General features: G+C 36.9%; 1 protein-coding gene across 1 annotated transcript in view; it reads right to left on the reverse strand.

Annotated features, from left to right (window-relative positions):
• The window catches only part of rabgap1l (RAB GTPase activating protein 1-like), a 258,076-nt gene that overhangs the window by 231,965 nt on the left and 8,454 nt on the right, over positions 1-17,657 (reverse strand). Inside the window, exons 2-7 of the mRNA XM_061883477.1 lie at positions 12,545-12,765; positions 12,201-12,351; positions 9,901-10,114; positions 4,155-4,329; positions 786-943; positions 311-421 (exon numbers count right to left, since the gene is read on the reverse strand). Coding sequence (XP_061739461.1) covers positions 311-421; positions 786-943; positions 4,155-4,329; positions 9,901-10,114; positions 12,201-12,351; positions 12,545-12,682 — 947 coding nt within the window. The 5' untranslated portion in view covers positions 12,683-12,765. The remainder of the gene's footprint in view (positions 1-310; positions 422-785; positions 944-4,154; positions 4,330-9,900; positions 10,115-12,200; positions 12,352-12,544; positions 12,766-17,657) is intronic.

The raw sequence follows: 17,657 nt of genomic DNA on the forward strand, positions 1-17,657 counted from the left end.
TATCTACTTAATTAATTGGTTCTTTATCATTTTTGGTAACATATTTGTATATATCCATCCATTTTCTTCTGCTTGTCCCTTTCGGGGGCGCTGGAGCCAATCTCATCTGCATTCGGGCAGAAGGCGGGGTACACTCTGGACAAGTCGCCACTTCATCACAGGGCCTATTTGTATATATCACATTTGCTGATGTCGTTCTGTTGTTTTTTTTGTTGTTTCTTAGCCCCCGCAAAAAAAAAAAAAAAAATCATACATTTTGGCACTTCGGTAGAGATGACATTAGATCACATGGTAGCCTCTCATCCCTCACCTCTCAATGCCGAGTTCTTTGTTGCCAATTTGCTGGACTGTAATCACAACTTTCTTCTGAACACTCTGCCGGAGCTTGAAGTACAATTTGTCTCTGTCCTTGGGGACTGCACTGTAAAAAGGAAAGGGACATTAAACATAAACCGTCTGCCTTCTTTCACACTGTATTTTATCTTGCTGGGCTTTGGAGATAGGAGGATAGGAGACAATGTAAATAAATCTCTACATTAATCATTCCTGGGAAAGGGAAAGTGCAACAATGAGCAGTTCTTTTGTTACTATTACAGCAATGCAGTGAATCTACGCATTATCCAGCTGACAGTTTATTTCTAAGCCAAGCACTACATGGATAGTGCTTCTATGCATGCTTACAGCATTTGTGCTTAATAAATAAAAACAAGAAATTCACAGAGCAAATTTTTGTCCTTGGAAAAATAAAAGATTCTCTGTATTTATATGAATGTGTTGACAAACACCTGAAGTTGCCCTTGCCGTCATCCTCCTTAATCTCCAGCGAGACGGTGAATATAAAGAGGTCGCTGTCAGGGGGACTCAACAACGGCGCGTCTCTGATGTCGGCCGGCCGTGAAGATCGGCGAAAGGCTGTAGAAAAACTGTACAAGATTCGACTGACCTACAGGAAAAAGGGCAAAAGAGATTAAGGTTAGGTGAGGTAGAGGGGCAGGTAAGAGAATAAGAGGAGAGGAAGATGTGTGGAGAGGAAGCAGCACTATTGCACATTAGTATGGCATGATGACAAAAAGTTATTTTCCCTAAGAAGACAATAAAAACAAAGACTGTCCTCAGCTAGCAGTGTACTTGCAAAAGGATTGTAAAAAAAAACGCTTAAAACCTTAAAACACAAAATTTCGATATTGTAGTTTTAGTATATGCGAGCCATTCCACCAAATCTGTGACATTTGCAACACAAGGAAATAAAAGGTATAAATGCATAATAAGGTTAACAGTAAAATTTAATAAAATAAAAAATGCTATTCATCTGATTGCATTTTTAATAGACAGTATTTAAAGGAATAATTTGAAGTATATAAAAAAATAAGACAATTTGCTCTCGTCCCGGCATCTTAAACTTATACCCAATTCCTTCAGAAATGTTATGTTTTTACTTCTCATCCCAACTGCTTAACAAAATAATTGCTGAGACTTAAAAAGGCACACAAACTAAAAGACAACAAGATACAGCTAAAACACACATACAAATAAAATTAAGACAACAAATAAACTAAAATAAAACATAAAATGAAACAAACTATGAGCAAAGATAAAAATGTTGAACAAAAAATGTATATATTTCAGTATTTCCAAAAGAGATGCATCATTTAGAGCAGTGATACTCAAACTCCATATAGCCAAAAAATCTTAAATATTTAAACAGTGTTACTGTTCAAACTCTGTGTGATGTTAGTGGCCAAAAATATTATATATACTTGTAAAATAAAACCTCTGCCTTATTTTAATTAAATATTCAAGCCTACTGCGCTACTGTATTTTAATGTTGGTCTTTATGGTGGTACTTGAAGAACAAAGTGTTTTTATGAGGCGGTACTTAGTGAAACAAGTATGGGAACCACTGATTTAGACCCTCTGCAGACCATGAAAAGACGACCAAAAGTAAGGTTAGTCATTTAGATGTGGAATGTGGAGTGAATGAATGAATGATCGGTTTTCAGTTCTCAGTGTAAAGCGCTTTGAGTGTCTATAGTGCTACATAAATCTAATCATTATTATTACTTTCTCTATATTTTGATGATACAGTATTTCTATGACTCGGAGATACAGTCCTGTAACCTAAATATTTCTTTACTGTTATTTATTTTTTATAACAACTTTTTGTTGAATTACTGAAATGCGCTTAGTGTAAACAAACTAGTAGCATAAATGCCTCAAGATTATGTTTCATGAATTTGCTAACTCTATGCTAAAAACTCACTTCTGTTACTATCTGTTCTGTTACTCAATTTATTCCTTTTCAAAATCAGAACGTTGTACAAATATGAAATAAAACTGTCTGAGACAAATATTTAATAGTTCAATATGTATTTTTGAATTACAGTTAAAAAACTAAACAAATCCTAAGTTTAGGTATCAAGTAAGTATCAATCAATCAATCAATGTTTATTTATATAGCCCTAAATCACAAGTGTCTCAAAGGGCTGCACAAACCACAACGACATCCCCGGGAGGGCCCACATAAGGGCAAGGGAAAACTCACCCCAGTGGGACGTCGGTGACAGTGACTATGAGAAACCTTGTAGAGGACCGCATATGTGAGCGGGAGCGGTGTGGGGGGCTGGGGGGAGCAGCAGGTAGTAGCAAGTAATTGTGTGTAAGTAGTTCTGAGAGTTACAACAAGCAAATAGCAACAATTGGGTGAAATGGCCCAAATGTAAATATTAAACATCCCTAAATATCCAGTGCATGAAATTTTTGATTTCATGACAAATAAAGGTTACAATATCACATATTGGTGTGGAACACATTTCTTTTAAAACAAATCATAATGCAATACGTTTCTGAAAATCACGTAGAAATATAAATTCTACTTTTCATCATTAAGGTACCATTTAAAAAGTATACTGTTTATAGTCTTAACACATAATATATGAAATTTTCAAAAACTAATCCAAGCTCATAAAACTTTTGGGATGAATAAGAATTAGTGACCTCTAACATGTTTTTCCGGATGAATATATATCTATTCCATATAACCTAATACTTTAGTATACATATTCAGAGTTGACATACTGTTATAAAACTCCTTTTGAGCCCATTTACTTCACTGCGTGCATGCAGGTCTATCTTTACTGTGATACAAGATGATCAAATTGTTACGGAGGCCATATTTCCAAAAAGCAAAGGATTGTGGCAACGGGACTTCTCCAATCACTATTATTTTAAGAACCAGCATTTATTATAGTGGACATTTACTTTTTGGTCCACTTCATTAAACATTGAGGAAAAAATAGCCCCGCTTTGCAAAACATACAAGTGTCCATTGCAGTGGATACTGGCCATTATGAGATTAAAATGTCCATTTTTAACACTGGTCAAAGTTCCTCTCGCTAACAAAAGTGCTGTATTGTTTTTATTGGTGCTAGCTGATTTATTTTCTTTATATTCTTTAACTATATTAATCACACTTTAAATTTAGATTACCCATGATTAATTATGAGTTATTAATCACTAATTAACTTTTAAAAAGCGCCCAATATTGGACACATATGTCATACAGGAAAAAAATGTTAAATGTTTTACTTCAGTGCATGTCATTTATTTGCTCAAAACATATTCATGCTGTATCTAAAGTTCAGTTAAGGTGTATTTTTCAGTGCCTTTCAGGTAACCATATACTGTAGTTAAGGTAAAGGAGCATGTGCATTAAAAATAAATTGCATAATTAATCTGCATATATACATGATTAATGCAATATTTTTGTGATTTATCAATTATTTTTGACAGGCCTAATTTTTATTTAATTTTCTGCAAAATGTTAATGTCTGTCTTTGTACAGAACTCGAGAGGGCTGGTCTACGGTCATTCTTGGGTCGCTAATTGAAAAGTCCAGCCCAAAGTGATGACTTTAGTGGACAAATATATATTATTTTAATTCTTTAAACATTTTCATTGATGCTTTTCAACATATTTTATGCTAATATTCAACGTATTTAATGAAACTGCTGGTTTGTTTAAAGCCTGGACTAAATGGATTCATCATCAAAACAAATGCAGCTGTCACTTGAACTTCCAGATGAACATGACATATTCCATGAAGCAATAAAAGCACTGCGAGTCTGTGCCGCGCTGCCTGGGTAACGATGACTTACCGCCTCTTTGATTTGACAGGAGAAGACATGTATTTGGAAGTCTTCAGAGCTCCGATAACTCTCAGTGAAGCAGAAGCAGTTACTTTCCAAAGAACCATCGCGTCCGCGAGCACAAAACAAGACCTTGTAAATGGGGAAAGAGGCGATCTCTGTACCCGAGACCTGGTCCAGAACCCTGGGGAAATCATTTCACACACAAGATGTACAAGTGAAATGTTGTACACCAGTTAAAAGACTACTTTAATGGAACATGTAAAGAGGTAGAAATGTAATTAATAATCAAACTGTAACCAGACACTGATCAAAGTAACATTTTTAAATTATTTACTTTCTTCTAAGTGCAAAAAGAAGTTAATCTATGTTAATAATGAAACGAGGAAACAATAAAACACTCTTAACTTTCGTGACGATTGACAAAGACATGCAAAAAAAAAACTCCCATGGCAAATGTTGAGGGTGGCCACAAAGTCTCTTAATAAAAATATGCCAAAAAAATATTTATTTTTCATACATCTCAATCCTTGAGTTTGCCATGACCAAAAAAAAACACCGAACATTTTAGGGATTTTTTTTCCATCTCCGAAAAGGCAGTTAAATTTAAAAAGGTTAGAGGGCTTAAATCTGGCCCCATATTTTGAACAAAGCTTTTCTTTAAAATGGCACCATGGCACTTTTTGCAAAGTTCTTTCCAACAGGAGATGTTAATTTACTATACACTTAGCACCTTTCTGCATTTCGGTCGCCCATTGACTCCAAATGGAAAAAAAATTTCTAATGTATACTGAAAACTTCACATGTTATAATGCTTTCACTACATATACTGAATGTATCTAACCACCTCCCTTAGAAATACAAGGAAAATTTGTTTTGGTTGTAATCACACATCGCAACCAATAGTCAATGTTCATTCGTATACTGTACAGTGTTGTTGCAATGTTGCTGCTTCAAATGTAAAAATCTGCCAACAAACAAATAAAATGCAATAGAGAATGATCGTAGTGGGTTGTTATTGCTACAGAAAGGTGTGTAAATTTGGTTTTCAGAACATTTTGTGTGTATATGTGCTATGGCACCACTAACCAGTCTTCAACATACTTACGTTAAAACAAATGTTCAATTTGACCCAGAAATACTGATGCTATTATTTATTGTTTATTTACCTTTGAGATTTACAAATCGGAATATATTTTGTGTGGCTGTAAAATGTACTAAAACTTTGGAAGCCTTGAGTCTCTTTTAGCAGAGTACATCAGGAAGATACACTGCAAGTAGAAAATAGCATGCTTTCTCACGGCCAATGTCGGTCTAGCCCCTCTCTTCATTAGTTTATTCATTGGACATGCGCCTCAGAAGTTTACACAGGGTAATGTTTGAAACAAGATCAACTTGCCAAAATTTCTGTCGGGTAAATTATGGACCACTTATGCATCGATTATTTGTTATTTTATTATGCATTAGTAGAAATTGTGGATTATGGTGTTTATTTACATTTTGGTTGGTTGGGGCAGGGGTGCTAATCCTTGGCTGCCAGAGGAGAGGAAGGAGAAATCCCTACTATTACTAAATAAAAAATGACTACTATCAATCTCATTACATGATGTAAGGTTATTTGAAATAAAGTAGAATATGTTTGTATCAAAGCAATAAAAGGGTGTTTGTTGTCTGATGTAATATGATGTAATTAGATCTTTTTTTTTGTAGGTCAGTGCCATGATTACAGATCATTCAGAAAGTTTTCCAGTATTTTGTTATGTTACAGCCTTAATCCAAAAGAGAATAAATAAGTTTTTGTCCCTTAACATTCTACACACAATACCGCATAATTACAATATGAAAAGTTTTTTTGTTTTTGGTTTTTCCACCCATCCATCAATGTTCTACCGCTTGTCCCTTTTGAGGTCGCGGGGTGTGCTGGATCCTATGTCAACTACATTCGGGCGGTCGGCGGGATACACCTCATCGTATAAATTGAATTAAAAATAAAACTTTTAAAAATCACATGTACATAAGTATTCAAAGCCTTTGCTCAACACTTTGTTGATGTACCTTAGGCAGCAATTACAGCCTTAATAATTTTTGCATAGGATGCCACAAGCTTGGCACATTTAGTTTTCTTTATTATCAAACAAACATCCCATTAGTTGGCTCGTTTAAAGTTATTTGGTTATCATCCAGAATTTTCTCTGTACATTTCTGCATTCATCTTTCCCTCTATCCAAGTTTCTGCTGCTCAAAAACATCCCCTCAGCATGATGCTGCCACCACCACGCTTCACTGTAAGAATGGTTTTGGCCTAGTGTTGAGCTGTGCCAGGTTTCCTCCAAACATGATCCCTGGCCAAATAGTTCAGTCTTTGTCTAATCAGACCACAGAATTGTGTTTCTTATGGTCTGAGAGTCACAGACAGATCAAGTTAATATGCTCACATACAATTACCGTAATCAACTTGAAATTTATGACGGTCACATAAATCCCTAGCCGTATATTAAATGTATAGCAAAGTACAGTGGTGCCTCAATTTAAAAGGGAGGTGCACTTTTGGGGAATTTTGCCTATTGTCACAATCATTATGAAAGCCATGACTACAGATGATTTTTGTTTTCATGCATTCTAAAAATTAAATAAACGTAAATAAAAGTCAGAGGTTGAGTCAATGGGAGCTCCACTGTTTTGCCAATAAAATAACCATTCAAAAAGCACCAACATTACTCAATTTACATTTTGTGACTTGAATATTAACCAAGTATTAGTAATATTGTTATTTTAAGCGTTAACACAGAAACTATTTATAGAGGTGCCTTGGTCACAAGCTTGTGTCCCTATGTTTATATCATTGAGTGGTCTGCTGCTTCCTCCCTGCCTGTAAGTTTATTGCAGATAATGAATCATGCATCTCACTTGCACAGTAGGTAATCAGACAAGGTGGGACACTATGATAGCCATTAAGGATCTGGAACAGGTGAGAAAGACACGAAAAGCTGTTGTTACCCCCGCCCCCACACCACCACCCCGCACCCCGTTTCTTTGAGAGGATTATGAGACATTTTTCATCTAAATGGGAATATATGAACATCCCAGCAGTCGGCATCCTAATGAAAGCAGACATTGTACAGTAAGTGATATTTTGTTATGTTTCTTGGCTCTCATGTGCAGAAATCAGTAATGCAGGAAAAAAAAGCAAACGTGATGCATTTTCTAAAATCAATGTGCTGCTTAAGCTTAAAATGATCAAAATACATAAATAATAAATGTTAGTGTAAATGTACTTGTTACGAACAACATGATGTACATAAAACCCTAATGGAAGTGTATGGATGTTTTTAAGGGCTTTAAAGGCGAAATTAAACAGCTCCCACAGGCCCCATTGTAAGCAAACTTTTGATCAAATGTATTTAAAATATTTAGAACGCATTAAAAAAAACATCAGTCGTCATGTCTTTCATAATGATTGTAAACAACAGGCAAAATTTAAAAAAAAAATGCAGTTCCCTTGTAAGTTGTTTATTTTTTATTTAAAAAAAATGTTTTTGGAGCACAGATAATGAGCCACCTGAAGTAAAAGATAACTTATGCCATATCCATTACTAAGCGCCATAGTAAGAAATCAAGTACAAGCTCGATGTCCTTTGTGCAATGAAAGGCGCCCCAATTAAGTGTACTAATTGATGCCAAATATGTCTGCTAATCATTTTGTAGTACTTTCTACAGATTGGTCTAAAGATTTATTTTGCATTTGTGGCACTTTATGAATAAGTGCCACAAATAGACACAGAAATGTAGTCAATTCCTGCTTGATCAATGCCACACATTTGGGTTGTGCGATATGGAGGATATAAACTATATTACTTTGGGCAACAATAGAGCTTTTACTCCCAATGTGTCCTACAAATTTGACGACAAGCAAACGAACGCGTCCTCAATGGAATATAGTATTCTAGCAAGCAGTTAATGTCCCTCCACTGTGTAGTAAAGCCACTTCTAAGTCAGTAATCCTTGCATGGCGGGAACATTTTAATTTTCCTGAGGGAACTCTCCTGAAGGAATCAATAAAGTACTATCAATCTATCTATCTAATAAACACAATGTCTTTTAAGTATCACTTTCCCTGGAGGAGGAATAGCTAACCATGCTACAATATACACTGTAGGAGGATATGCTAATTGCTCAGCTAGAGCACCTGAATGTAAACAAAGTTGGGCGGATCGATAAAAATATAAACAGTAACGATTTGAAATACCATCAATTCTAGACAATAAGCCTCTACATTTTTACAACTACCACTTTGAACCCTGCGGCTTAATAGACGGACCATGATAAAAAAAACATTTAAAAAACAAAAAGCGAGCAAAAACACAAAATAGGTTGATTTATTGTTTTTGCTATGGTGCCACCTTTTGGCCAAATTCACTCACTGCAGGTGCTCCAATATTCGTTCCTTTTGGTGCTTTCAACAACCGAAATTAAGAGTGTCGTTCCGTCTTCTAATTGTCCATGGCATTCTTAGTCGTATGTATTCTTCATTAATCACTCCAAGCAACGTTTATAAGTTTTACAGTATAACTAAACTCTTTATACCAACTAAACCGTCCCATGTGTGATGTTTGTAGTGGTTAGTTTCTTTTTTTTTTTTAATCCGAAAACATCTATTGTTTCTATTTTTGATTACAAACTCCGAAAATAAGTCCCTGGTCACATGTGGTCTCAAAGGGTAAACAAACAAAGGATTTATATCAGATCCAATAGTTGGAAATAACTACAATATTTAACTGATATTGTTACACCGTCATCCTTTGTTTTTTTCAGATTATAAATGTGATCTTTTTTTTATTTTTATTTGAAGTATCAGCATTGATATGAACTCTTTCCAACCTTCTAAATACTTACTACCCAAAATTGTAGTATCACCTAAAACTAATATAAACTAGCTTATTATATTTAAAAAAAAAGAGTATATAAAACCATGTTACAACAGAGCGTAACAAGATATTACCAGTAAATTGAAATTAATTAGGTAGATTGACATTAGTTTTGAGGAAATAATACAACCGGAAATAATGCAATATGTTAATGCGTACGGCAGAAGAGGGGTTAGAGCGTCTGCCTCACAATACGAAGGTCCTGAGTAGTCCTCGGGATATTTCTGTGTGGAGTTTGCATGTTCTCCCCGTGACTGCGTGGGTTCCCTTCGGGTACTCCGCCTTCCTCCCACTTCCAAAGACATGCACCATAGGATAGGTTGATTGGCAACACTAAATTGGCCCTAGTGTGTGAATGTGAGTGTGAATGTTGTCTGTCTATCTGTGTGGCCCTGCGATGAGGTGGCGACTTGTCCAGGGTGTACTCCGCCTTCGGACCGATTGTAGCTGAGATAGGCACCAGCGACCCCAAAGGGAATAAGCGGTAGAAAATGGATGGATGGATGGTTACTGCATACATCAGCAATAAATTGGTAGTTTTTATCGTCTGTTTTGAATTGCCTCTATTATCATTTATTTGCAAAATACTATTGCAGGGCGTTGCAATTTATATCATGATATAGATTTTATGCCATATCGCCCATGCTTACTCCACGTTTCCACAATGTTTTGAAAATAGTTTTTGCGTATACCTTCTTCTGGACCTAACAATAGACAACAATGAGGAACCTTCTTGACAGCAGTAACACATTACTGTACCAGGTTGCAGTACATTTTACTTAAGTTTCTCTTCAATTATCGAACTAATTCTCAGGGCAATCATGACTGACCTCACAGAGCCATCTGGTCCACGGGGGACGTGGAGGGTGATGGGGATCGGTATGGCACTCTCAGCCAGTAAAGTGGCCATTGCTTTCTGTGCTTCGGCTTCATTACGAGGAGCTTTGACCCAGGTGCAGCCCAGGTAGGACAGCTTGTTGAACTGCACGCTGTCCTCCTCTTGGTTTGTGGGGCTTGTTTGTGCTGGACAGGATGGCAGTTCCTCTGTTGGCAGACACAAAAACTGTGTTTAAGGTTTGTTTGTTTTTACTAGTTATTCAGTCCACATTCATTATTTTTCTGTACTTAATATTTAAGCCCCTTTGTCAGTCAATAGGTGGCCAATTTGGTTGGATACATTTATTTTCCACTTGTATATTGCCAATTGCGAGTTTCATTCACAAGTAGCTACTTCAGGCCTGCTATGCTACCAGAGGAAGTGGGAGCCACTATCCAAGTTTTCAACACTGGCAAAAGAGAGAGACGTAGCTACAGGGAAAACAAACCAAAAGCCAAAAAATGTAAAAGTGACAGAATGGCACGGGATGTTAGGGGCTCTTTGTTCAAATGACCTGGAATATTCACACTTCACAAACAGGAAAGAGAACAATGAGCACAGCAGATGAAATTCCACTGCTGACTGGCTTATATTTGACACACAACCTCTCAGTTCACAGAAGTGCCAAAAGTAGTGGAAAACACTAACCGGTAATTATTTGACAAATTGTGTAGCAGTTAGTGCTAAATGTTTAAATTGATTTGAAGTACAGTAGCAGCTCGGGATACGAGTTCCTAAGCTTTTCGGGATACAAGCTGTCTCTCGGCTAATTATGCTTTAGGTTGCGAGCAAAAATGTGGGTTAGTATCTAGTTGGCGTAGCGAATTCCACAGTAAACCTCGTAAGATCTAGGCATCTGGTCTTACTAGTTTATACCTAGAGATCGACATAACTTTCAATCATGGGAATGAAAGAAGTGAGGGCGAAGGAGAGTGCTGAGAAGAAAAAGCAGATTATACACATTGACTTAAAGAAAAACCTCCACATAAAACATGACCGAGCACAGAACCGACTTCGTAAAGCAGTTTAAACATGTCACTGATACTTCAAAACCATACCAAAGCAGAATGAGTGCAACAAGGGCAGCCCAGAATGTTAAAATAATAGCTAAAATTAAAATATGGAGACAATGCTGATGGTGTGTTTGACAGAGAAGCAACTCGAGGGAGATGCCGTAGGAGTACACTCTACAAGGTAAATAATAAATATTGTACAATGTTATTACATTATTTCATAACTACTGTCTGCCAGCCTCATCCCCTTCTGCTTCAGGTAGTAAGAATGTTGTGGCGGCTGCTGCCTGCAGGCTTGCATGACATTCCTTCTTGCTCTGATGTCTACAAAGGAGGAATGTTTTAATGTCTATTTTTCCACAACCTTATACACCGGACTGATTTGTCAACTGACCACTACAAAATTGGATTAGCCACTAAACTCTGACGATAAAAGATGGCATCATCTGAGGGACCATGAGATAAGATAGGCTCAAGTATTATTTTCATCTAATTGTGGCATGCGCACAATACCACAAGAGTGGACAAGTGTACCTAATGTTGTGACCGGTGAAACTATATACCATTTATGAAGTTTGTTTTCGACCGTGTCTGGAAAAAAGAAAAAAGCGATGACGTTCATCTTCAACATATTAATTTTATTAATTACATTTATGCTAGTGTACGTTCCTAAAATATAAATTATTATACTTTGGCAGTATGGAAAGGTCAAACAAATACAATGAAGTGCCCTACAGTAGCACATCCATTACGACCAACAAAACCAGTGTCCAGCTTGAAAAAGCTCCTTGTGTCGCTGAATTCAATTCCATTCAACTCAAAGTACTTTATTTATCCGTCTTCTGTCTCCATTTATCGGTTCACTAGTTTGTTGGATAAACGTTAATGTGTGTTTAATGACTTTTAGACTTATTGAAATAATTGGATGGGAAATGTAAACATTTCACGCATCCCCAGCAGTACCTCCAGAGATGCCCTGTTGAAGACCTTTATTCTTATGTACAGTTTTTGATACAATATTTTTAATCAAAAAAGTTTTTATTTTTAAAAGAAATGTTACATGTTAAAATGGTGGTTAAATTGATTTCAACTAAGGTCAATGGCCCTTGTTTCTCAATACGACTTTTTCAAAGTATGCGTTGTAACACAGAACCAATTAAACTGGCATCCCGAGTGTATTAAATGTATAAAACAACTAACTAGAAAACGATAGTAAATAGGACTGATCCAGAATGACTACCTGTTGTTTGGCGCTCCAGGACTTGGATTTCCTTGTTGCTGTGCTTCTCCATCTTTTCCACGCAGCTCTTCTCCACCTTAACTTCGTCATCATCATCATCCAACACCTCCTCCATGGCTTTCTCCAGCTGCTCACTCCCGTTCAAAGACATCTGGAGGAAGAGCGTACACATTAAAGGAGGGCGGTGAAGAGAAAGTATCGCTAACACACCGTGAAGAAGATGAATCATTAAGATAGAGAAATGCAGGAAGCTGCCTGGACTATAGGAATAATCTACATGATCTACTGTATAGTACGGTCATGTTTTTCCATAAGAAAACAGTCTGTCATGGCGAGTTTCTGACCTTAAGCCTTGGTTTGCCCTCAGAGCCTTGTGGTGACCCTGTAGCAGTAGGTTGTACCAGAACAAACTCCTCGCTGGTGACGGTGGCCACGGATTCTGTGGAACTGCTGACTTTGCTCAGAGAGGGGCTGTCATCCATGGTGGACTCTTCTCTTAGGAAGGTCTGGGGAGACCAGAGTTGACTCGCTCCCTCTTTCTTGCCAAGTCAGCCAGTTCCGTATCCTACATGGACAAGAACAACGTTTACTGTCAAGCGTGCCACGTTTTTGACTTGATGGATCAAGAAATCATTCAAAATCCTGATTTGGAACAAGAACAGACGTTGTTCACTTTTTTGTGCAATATAAATTGTAAAAAAAAAAAACAATTTGTACGAGACTGCTAAAATGTAGCTAATGGGATTGCCGTATTTTTCGGGCTATAGAGCGCAGCAGTATTTAAGCCACATCCACCAAATTTTAGAAGTTAAAAAAATATATTTGTACATATATTAGCCACAGAAAATAAATCGGGATTAAATATTTTGTAAATGTTTATTTACATACCTTAAATGTTTTAGTACTGTGTCTGTAACACTGCAGTAAAACCGACTGATAAAAACAAAACAGAAGTCATTGTCATGGACCCACTAGCTGCGGTAGCTAACTCTCCAATCAGCTAAACAGACTTTAATAACTTCACGGTGACCTTTTGGTGAAAACTGAAAAAAAAAAAAAAAGGATGCTAATTGTATGTTAATTGTACTAATGCAGACACTTGCAAGCATGTTAGCATATTAACGACGTTAACTTGATTACATCAGGATACCACGTACAAAACTGCATAGAAATTTCCCTGCAGACATCACAAATTGGACGGTTTTGTAAGTATGAATTCATTTAGTTTTATAGTAAAATTTACAAACGCTGCTTGGAGTGATGAATGAAGAATTATATCGAGCAGAAACACTATGGACGAATATACTTCTGGCACAAACCAGGAAGTACATTGTCAACCCGCAGCACATGCAGTGAGTTAACTTGTCCAAAAGATGGTGCCACAGCAAAAAACAACAACAAACCTTTTCAGCGTCTCTGTTGGTGTAATACGAAAAGTATTTGTTGAATACAGAACATTATGACCGTTAGCGAAGAAAAAGCTTATTCATAAGCTGCAGGGTGCAAAGTGTTGGAAAAAAGTAGTGATTTATAGTCCGAAAAAAATGTTAAACTATTCTGTCTATAAAGCACTCTTAAAAAAAACCCACCAACAATACCCCATTACAGTGTAAGAGCTAAAACCAAGGAATTAACATAACATAGTAACATAGCTACTGCAGCTCTCGACCTATTGAGCTGCTGCATCACCCTCAAATTCGTAAAAGTTCATTCTAAATCATGTCTCACACTTGTCTAGTAGAAGGTTGTGGTCATAAGCAGAGAATGTGGTCAACTTTGAAATTCAACTTAGAACCGAAGACATGGTAGATGCTTTTTTCCCCCAGTCTGCCGTGATGAGTAGTAATGTAGTTGGTTATGATGAAAACAGCGAATGATGCTATGCACTCTGTGAAATCAATCAATAAAATGCCCAAAATACAGTAAATAATACTTATTCTTAGGATTGTGCCTGTTCCTACATTACATACATACTCACAGCATGTAAAGTATATAAAACATTGTTAGGGGTTTTTGAAGTTATTTTAGGACTCTATAGGCAGAATATATTAAAACCCTATTAGCTACATTGTTAACCATCTCGTTCGAATTTATTTGAAGATTTAGAATGCAAAAAACGGCATTTTGGAAGATAGGCAACATTTTAAAACAAGTTAAATATTTCTTTAATAACAGTAACCAATGAATGATTATTTGAAGGGAAAAAGACAACGAGGAGTCTAATAATAATAAACAATAACAATAAACAAAAACAAAACAAGACCCTAAGGTACTTGAACTAATCCACTTGGGGCAGTATCTTCTCCCCAACCCAAAGATGTCACTTCCCTCGTTTCCTTCACTTAAGGTATTCATGTGTGATTTACACAAGCGTCTGCATGTAGAAGAAGGAGAAATACGGGCATGTCTGGATGTCTTGCCTCCATCTTTCCAATAGTTAGCTCCAGTTGTTATGAAGCTGGCTGTGAGGCGTTCTTTTAGACGTCACTTCCTGTTTGTTGCACGGTCTTTCTGGCATTACTTCCTCTCCGAACTAAGTTTGTAAATGATCAATGAGTCAATACAAAGCTAAGAGCCGGAGATTCAAGAAATACACGGCGCACTTACCCATGTAAAAATTTGTCCGAAGAGGGGAACCTTAAACCTTGGTTTAGTGTGGCTGAAACAGGGCTAAGGCTAAATAATTATTTGTTTAAGGGGTTATCCGGCTTCGTGTAGACATGGCCCAAGGGGCACAGAAGCCCTGGACAACATCGCTCCTAGGATCATTGGGACACGCAAACTACTTCACCACGGTTAGGGAGAAGCTCAGGGAGGAGTTTGGAAACTGATAGCAACAAAAAACTAAATAAAACATCCGACTCGTCTTTTCAACTGGTGAAAAACTGCACTCTAAGATGTTCAATATTTATTAAAGTGCACATTTTGCTAACAGAGATTGAGATTCCATTTTATTGTAATTTTTTCTTAACATATTTAGGATAATTAAAGGTTCTGACGGAGATAGATATCTACATATATCGATATTTTAAGAGTTATTTCTTTTTATTCATAGTCATATTTGAAAACAGCTAGTGTTTTTCCATTTGTTCTCTTTTGATTGTCCGCTAGTAAACTGTGTGTGTTAACCTTGAAGCTTTAGGAATGTAAGGAGTAGCAATACTCCTTCTTATCTCATCCTGTGCCCAGCTAAGGAGGAGAATAGGCATGTGTATTCGTTTCAGAGGATGGGGGCGAGAGAGACATCTTCAGGAAGACAGCGCTTCTGTAGGATGGTCAGAACAACTTGGGCAATGCGATTTGAAGGTGTTGTTCATAGATTGGTCTCCCAAAGCTTTGGAGTAAAATGTCAGAATACCTACTCTGTCTGGGATTCATTTAAAATCAGCTTATGTGTCATCAAAAGAACTTGGGGGTGGCCAGCAGTTTAAATTCCTACCAAGAGGAATATCTGGTCCAAACGTAAGAGTTCTTAACTGTAAAGTTACAATGGTAAAAAAAAAAAAAAAACTAATGAAAAATATTGCATTTGAATGATATTATTATGATGACATTAGTGCTTAATTTGGTCTCAAAATAATGCTTACAATAATTTCGTTTACCGGCAATATTTGTGGGACAATATATGAACCATCACAATAACGTATTATGGGCCCAGGCCTAGCCATCTTATAAAAGGAGGCTTTCATTCATTTCAGACACATGATTCCAATTATGCATACCCTGCCGATTAATAATAAAACAGTGGGTAGGAACAGGATCATGTGCTCCAATCACACTAATTCAATTATAGCAAGTGGCCAGAACAACACAGGCAACAACACAACAATGGGCCATTTCCAGAAGGGACCGAACAGAAACATATGTTAATGTAATATATATAGTATATAGCCTTATGTCTCCAGTCTGTCCTGTTAAGAGTCTGAATGAATTATATACACATTTCAGCCAAATAGCTACCGGTAATTTCATAGGCCTATCATTATGGCTGCACTACATGTACTGTAACATACAAAATACACTTGTACAGTCCAACAATGTCCTCCTGTTTGGCCATCCTGAGAGGGAACACACCTCAAACCAGAGAGTTTACTGTTCCTCAATTAACCATGCAGAGCTCAACTGCACTGAACTGAACTGAACTTCTTGGTGGAAAAGTGACGAAACAAAAGCTAGTCATTACGAGTCTCGGTCTGCTCCTCCAACACAGTTTGCAGCCTCGCAACCTAACCATTAGAGAGTAAAACTGACTTGTGAGTGACTTCCACCAGCGACACGTCAACCAAAACACACCGAGCCCACAGGCTGCATTACATCAGAGAGGGTGTGTGTGTGGGTGTGTGTCTCTGCAAACTGAATTATGCTTTTTGACAAACACGAAAGCAAAAATCTGTATGTAATAATCAAAACATTCAAGTTCATTGACCTTGACACATAATAAAGACTTGATGGTTTAATTGTCCTAAAAAAATTATCAACCCTCATTCTAGGCATAAGATTTTATCTTAGTTTCTGACTTTTTGGATCAATCTGAATAATCAAAGGATTAAAAGAATACAAACTAAAAGTAATGTGAAGTAAGACGACTTAAATGTCCGTCAATATACGTGCTGTCATTTGTTGATAATAGACAGCAGAGGTCTGCAACCCGCAGATATGGAGTCGCATGAGGTAGTTCAGCCTCTTTGCTGTGGCTCCCCTTAGATTTTTTTAACACCGCAATGAGCACAGTAGGCATTGTAAAAAAAGAGTTTTCAAATTTCCGACTGAGGCCGCGAATGTGTACAGGCTGAGTCCTGAGGTATAAAGAAGGCAAGTAAAAGAGACTGGAAGCCTGTGTATTTAGTGAGCAAGATGTCCGCTACATGAGTGTACAACTCCTAGGATAAGCTAACCATGAATACTTACCAAAAAGGAAAAATCTCATGAGAAAAAAAAAGTATCATGTTGCATGGGCCGATTGCTTTTTCTGTAAAATATAAATTATAAGATCAATAAGTTTAAAAACGTATAAGCTGTACTATGTTTTGCAGCTCTGTACTATTTTTCTTTGGAGGAAAAGGGGCCAAAATGTCACTTTTGATTGTAAAGTTTACATACTCCTGATGTGCTATGATAGATTTGTGCAAGCTTGCCACCTAGATTTGGACAGTTAAAATCGGATTAAGTTCTACCTATTACGCCCTTGTTCATTATGGTGGGACTGTCTGGTACTGCAGCCTGTCGTTACAACCCTGTACAGTAGATGGCATCATAACTCTGCTTATACGACATAATAGGACTATATGTGTTAGCAACTTTTGTGCTATATTTAACGAATATTCAGAGCATTCTCGATTGTCTTTTTTTCTGAAAAAAGCGACTAACAGCAACATATCCAGCAACATGATCTTTTGTTATTCAACATATTGTTATGCTAAACACCGTAGCTGGTAGGGATGGGTACAAAATTTGTCA

Source organism: Nerophis ophidion, linkage group LG22, assembly GCF_033978795.1.
Source record: "Nerophis ophidion isolate RoL-2023_Sa linkage group LG22, RoL_Noph_v1.0, whole genome shotgun sequence".
Taxonomy (NCBI): domain Eukaryota; kingdom Metazoa; phylum Chordata; class Actinopteri; order Syngnathiformes; family Syngnathidae; genus Nerophis; species Nerophis ophidion.